Here is a 6,000-nt window from a genome sequence, read left to right on the forward strand (position 1 = left end):
AGTTTCAAATTTGCCACAACAAAACAAAACAAAAAACTTACCAAACCCAGATAATTTTTTTTTAAACATCTTTATTGGAGTATAATTGCTTTACAATGGTGTGTTAGTTTCTGCTAAACCCAGATAATTTTACAAGTGAGTCTTAAGTCACACTTTCAAAGAACAAATTATCCCAGTCTTAAACAAAATCACCCAGAGAATAGAAAAAGATGGAATTACAAATCATAAAAGATTGGTAAATTTGACTTTATTAAAACGAAAAGCTTCTGTTCATCAGAAGACACCTTAAGAAAGTGAAAACGCAAGTTACAAACCAGAAGACATTTGTAACACATACAACTATAAAAGATTAGTAATAAAGATGCGTTTTAAAAATTCTTACAAATTAGAAAAAGACAACCCAATAAAAAAAAAAGGCAAACAGCATGAACAGCCATCTCACTGAAAAATTACCAAAAAATATGAGCAGCTGCTCATCCTCTGTTAATCAAGGAAGTAAAAGCAAGACCGTAATCACTTACCATGTAGCATCTACGTGGATTCACAAAAATTAAAAAATCTGATAATACCTCTGATTGTACCAGAGGTTGCAGATAAGCAGGATCTGTTTTATCACTTACGGGAATATAAATTGGTACGACCACTTTGGAAAACATTTGGTGTTAAATTTCATAAAGCTGAGAAATTTTATCCTTGTGACCCAGCATTTTCATTTCTGCATATGTGCACCCAAAGGTGTGTACATGAATGTTCAGAGTAATATTGTTTGCAACAGCAAATCTTAGAAACAACCCAAGTGCTCATCATCAGGAGAATGGATAAATACATTTTAATATATTCTTACAATGAATTATTATTCATCAATGAAAATGAACCAACAGTGGCATTCAGCAACATGGAAAAAAATGTTGAGTAAATAATAGTTGAGTAAAAAAAAAAAAAAGGCAATCCCAGAGGACTACTGTATGATGCCTTTTTTATGTTGCTCAAAAATTAAAATTAGGACTTACCTGGTGGTGCAGTGGTTAAGAATCCGCCTGCCAATGCAGGGGACATGGGTTCGAGCTCTGCTCCGGGAAGATCCCACATGCCGCGGAGCAGCTAAGCCTGTGCACTACAGCTACTGAGCCTGCACTCTAGAGCCCACAAGCCACAACTACTGAGCCCATGAGCCACAACTACTGAAGCCTGTGCGTTTAGAGTTTGTGCTCTGCAACAAGGAAGCCACCGCAATGAGAAGCCCACACACCACAATGAAGACCCAATGCAGGCAAAAAATAGATAATTAATTTAAAAAATTAAAATTATTTAGCTATGTGTGTGTGCATGATAAAACTAAAGAAAAAAATAACTCAAAATTTGGGATAGTGGATACCTCCCAAGTGGAGGCAGATAGTTGGGATAGAGTTAGGAGCACTTAGATGTAAGTCACTGTTAATGTTTTAGTTCTTGGATTTCGTTCTTAGGTCTGTAGGTATTCATTGTCCTATTAAATAAATGATAGTGTGTTGTGAACCAAAGGTTATGATTAATCCAAGAAGGGTAAGGGCCCAGTGAATATATATTTATTGAATGTGTGAATGAATCTTATTCTTTGTGCCTGGGGTCCACAGTCAGGGTGGGATCAGGGTACTCTTTTGACTTTGTCTAGGTTCCACAATTTTTATCTTTGTCCCAGCCTGAGCCTCCCTCTAATTAAGCTCTAATTCTAAGTAGTGAGATCCTCCTGGCTTTTACTGCCCACAAAATTCTTTCTTCTTGTCTGTTTTCTCCCTGTTCTCTCCCTCTCTCCTCTCCCATTGGCCTTTGTTTATTACTGAGTGCCTGAATACCTTTCGTTATTAGATGGAGCCAGGAATCTCTATTGACTTCTTAACTTTCTTCATGTACTGATAACGTAAAAACATCATATAGCACCATCCTTCTCCCTCCAAAGGTCGATTTGATTATAGATACAAAATACCTTATGCTTTTACTACTGGAATTATAGGTCATCTTGTCCAGTCTCTTATTACTTTACACAGATACACAGAAAAGATACACAGAAAAGATAAATGACTTTCTTAGGGTCACACAGATCTAAGTAGCAGAGTTAGGACTGGAATCCAGTTTTCCTAACTTCTAGGCCAGTGTTCTTATCATTATATTGTATTCACAGGGTAGGCTTTGCTTGAATGACTGAGTCTGAGCGCCCCATAGATATGTGAGAGTCTCTGATACTGGGTGAGATGTGTGTAAATGTCCAAGTTATTTTAGTTAACTCCAGCATTTGGCCAACTCTGTCTTCTTTGTATGTTTCCTTCCACCCCTTTCTGCTCTGGTTTTCTCTATTTTTCCTCAGGGTATCTGTAGCCTAGTGACATTGGGTGCCCTCTGGGGGTCATTGTAAATAGAGAGCATTCATTTGACTAGCGGAGCCCCTAATGCCTTGGCCATAGTGAGCAGGTTAAAATGAGGGACAGTGGGAAAGGAGATGGTAAACTCCATCTATGTGTTTAGTCGTGTTTAGAAGCTTCTCACAAGTGTATACTCTGGACACAAAGCAGATTATTCTGGCCTCCAGGTTCTCAGGGTGTCTGGTCTCAGGAAAACTGACAAAGATGATTGGGTCATTATGGTCAGGACAGTGTGCAACAGGATTGGGATGGGACAAGATTTGGATTATATCATAAGGGCCATCTCTAAGACCAGCCATAGAAATCAGATTGTTCTCTCTTAACATCTGGGATAGAACCTAAATGGGAATTTCACTCAGAACCGTGCACTGAAATACCCAGGCTGAGAAAGTCATCATGTTTGGATGCAGAGCTAAACCTAGTTAAGGCTAATGGAGAAGTTGTAAACAGAGGGGTGGTGGGTGTCCTGTAGGAGAAAGAAATTGGCAATTCAAGTCTTGAGGCTCTCATTGCCCTAAATTTTGTTCGGGCAGTAAATCTGTCACGGGGCTTCAGTGTGAGTGCATGATGAATTGACAGCCTGAGCAGTGAAGAATGTCAGTCCAGTGGTTATCATCCCTACTTCTATACTGTGGCTATCACAAAACCAAGACTTGCAGCAGTGTGGAGTTAGTAATAATAGAAAGTTCCAGGGTGGACTGGTGAGATAAGTGCCCTGCTTATGGCCTGCAATGATAGCATCATTTCCCATCCTCATCCGTCTCCCTCTTGGGTCTCATGGTCTCATACACAGACTCATTCCTGACTGTGATAAGGCTGGGCCTGTGATAAAGCTGAATACAGAGACTGAGGTCCTAATCATAGGCCAGAAAGAGTTGGGAATAGGGGCACACAAGCACTGTTGCACATCTAAGTAGGAAGAATCCAGAATGAATCTATAAATGTTATAAACAGGGCTATTCAGTGAGGGGTAAAGATGGCGGAGGATTTATGAATTTAGATAGGGTGAAAATGAGTGAATTGGCACCTCTTCCTCAAGTCTGGGAGGACTTTCTGAAGGAAGCAGGACTCTTGAAGGTAGTTGCCGTTGTGGTTACCTGTGGGAAATTATTCATCACTTAACTGCTCTGCTTTTTCCCTTTTCTCTGAATGACCCTGGTCAGAGCTTTTTATGTAACTTTGAACTAGAGCAGATCTGACTTGCTCTGCTTGCTTCCTCTCCACTCATTTCACTCAGCCTGGCATTTGACCAACTGAGGTGTTGATGTCACCACTCTTCTAGGCCCCTCATTCCTGACTCATTTCTTGTGTTACTCCCTGTCTTAGAACCCTTCAGTGATTCCCAGATGTTCTCAGGATAAACTCCATTTGCTTTAACATGGCCTATGAGGCCTGCTTGATCTTATCCTACCTTATCTCTTCCACATCATCTCTTACCACTTCTCTGCCATCAACTAAGCTGGTACAAACTAAGGCACACTGCTTTGTCTTTCCTCCAGGCCTTTTATATCCTATTATCTCTGCCTAGAATACTTCTTCCCTCTTCCTTTAGCTAACTCTTCCTAATCCTGTAGTTCTCAGCATAGCTGTCACCAGGAAGCCTTCTTCAAACCCCGAGGCTAGGTTAGTTCTCCTCTGGCTCACACAGTGCTCTATATTCTCTCCATCATAACCCTTACCATGCTCTGTTGTAATTATTTGTTCCTTTCCTGTAATCTCCATCAGACTAAATTCTGTGATGGCAGATACACTGTTTGCTTTATTCACTGCTGTATCACCAAGTGTCTCTAGCTCAGTGCCTGGCACATAGTAGGCACTCGGTAAATATTTGACTAAGGAATGGGTGAATGAACTGGTTTGTTTTTCTGTGACAGGAATGGGAAAAGGACAGCACAGGATGCCCTCCAAGGACGAGCTGGTCCAGAGATATAACAGAATGAATACCATCCCCCAGGTATTATTAGTTGCCGTTGCTCCACTGAGGCAGGACCCTTCCTCTGGGATAAGTTTAGGCTACAGAGATGGATGGGGAAACAATGGTGGTGGTGGAGGTGGTGGTGGAGGTGGTGGTGGTGGGTGGTTTAAAGATCATTTGAAGGAATCAGATATGTTCTAAGATGAACACATTTCTAGAGTCATCTGTGGCCTCAGTCATAAGTATGAAAGCAGAGACTGAGTTTAAATCCAGTGACATGAAAACGTAAAGATGGAAGCCTGGACTCATCCAGATTGATTATGGAAAGCAAAAATTTCAGGGGGGTGGCTGGATATCCCAATCCCCATCCCCAACCATTACCAGCTAACTAGCCTCTCTAGGGAAAGCTATAACCATCTACCTGGCTCTGCTCTCCTCTTCCAGACCCGATCCATTCAGTCAAGGTTCCTGCAGAGTCGGAATCTAAACTGTATAGCACTTTGTGAAGGTAGGTATCTCACCCAGTCCCTGTTTTTCTGGGTCCCCAACCTTTATTTCTGGTGCAACTTTGGCACATGATCCAGCCAAGGTTGATGTTGAAGCATCATATCTTCCCTTCCCTGCCTGGACTCTCTGACCCAAGCATTGTATGTATAACTTCTGGCCCTTCTCTTCCCAGTGATTACATCTAAGGACCTCCAGAAGCATGGGAACATCTGGGTGTGCCCTGTGTCCGACCATGTCTGCACACGGTTCTTCTTTGTGTAAGTCTAGGAGGGTTCCTTGGGAATTACTTGGAGGAGTGAGGGTGAGAGCATAATGATATGTGACTACTGGGAAAGTCTGTTTCTGTTATCAGAGACTTGTCCCTGGCTACCTGAGTGGAGCTGGCACTGGGACTTTCCCCTTGGAGGATAGGGATGGGTATAGATAAAGGTCTGTTGAGAGGAAACCAGATAAGCTGAATCTCTTCCACCCTAAAGAGTATCAAGAAAGGGTTTTGACTTCTTGGATGGGATGGCCACACCTCTAAATGCAGTTCCATTGGTTGACATTATTCTGGTATTGTTCTCTCTCTTATGCTCACACTTGCCCTATCTTTGGCAGATATGAGGATGGTCAGGTGGGCGATGCCAACATTAATACTCAGGACCCCAAGATACAGAAGGAAATCATGCGTGTGATCGGAACTCAGGTTTACACAAACTGAGGGGGCCCCAGCCCTCGTACCACCCCCGTTCCCCCAGGATCCACCTGCCCTCATAAAAGGGTTCAGGAGCGGCAACCGAGGCTGCCCTGAGGAATCAAGAGGCCATTACCAAGGGGCAGGAAAAGGACAGAAGAGGCGGCCTTCATGGTGGAGACTGACCCAGGAACCACTCCACATTTGGATGGCCCAGACTGACTCCCTACCCGATTTTCCCAGTTGACTTCACCCTGTTTGTAAATAAAACAATAAAATGGAAGGTGCTGTGGATTGGATATGATCACTGTGGTCTGACTAACCTTGGCCCAGCACCTGCCCCAAGCCCCCAGATGCGGGTGGGGGTGGGGAGAGTGGAATATCATGAGGGTTGGGACTATTTATGTTGGATGGAGTCAAAGCTAAGTCCATCTAGTATAGTATACTACAGATCTGTCAACATTTTAATCAACGGATTAGATAAAGGAAACTTATGCAGATGACAC

At 42.6% G+C, this 6,000-nt stretch overlaps 1 protein-coding gene across 12 annotated transcripts in view; it reads left to right on the forward strand.

The window, feature by feature from the left end:
- The window catches only part of PARP6 (poly(ADP-ribose) polymerase family member 6), a 28,225-nt gene extending 22,432 nt beyond the window's left edge, over positions 1 to 5,793 (forward strand). For 6 of the 12 annotated variants that reach the window (XR_004348478.1, XR_004348479.1, XR_004348484.1 and 3 more), the window contains 4 exons: positions 4,271 to 4,350; positions 4,756 to 4,819; positions 4,991 to 5,075; positions 5,419 to 5,793. Coding sequence is in view for 1 of the 12 variants with exons in the window: in XM_032622899.1 (XP_032478790.1) it covers positions 4,271 to 4,350; positions 4,756 to 4,819; positions 4,991 to 5,075; positions 5,419 to 5,521 (332 nt within the window). In the remaining 11 variants the exon portion in view is untranslated. Of the gene's footprint in view, positions 1 to 4,270; positions 4,351 to 4,755; positions 4,820 to 4,990; positions 5,076 to 5,418 lie in introns of those variants that run through there. The other 6 variants (XR_004348474.1, XR_004348477.1, XR_004348480.1 and 3 more) reach the window with 1 other exon arrangement.
- Positions 5,794 to 6,000: the final 207 nt, after the last annotated feature.

The sequence above is a fragment of the Phocoena sinus genome, chromosome 2, assembly GCF_008692025.1.
Source record: "Phocoena sinus isolate mPhoSin1 chromosome 2, mPhoSin1.pri, whole genome shotgun sequence".
In the NCBI taxonomy this organism is placed as follows: Eukaryota; Metazoa; Chordata; class Mammalia; order Artiodactyla; family Phocoenidae; genus Phocoena; species Phocoena sinus.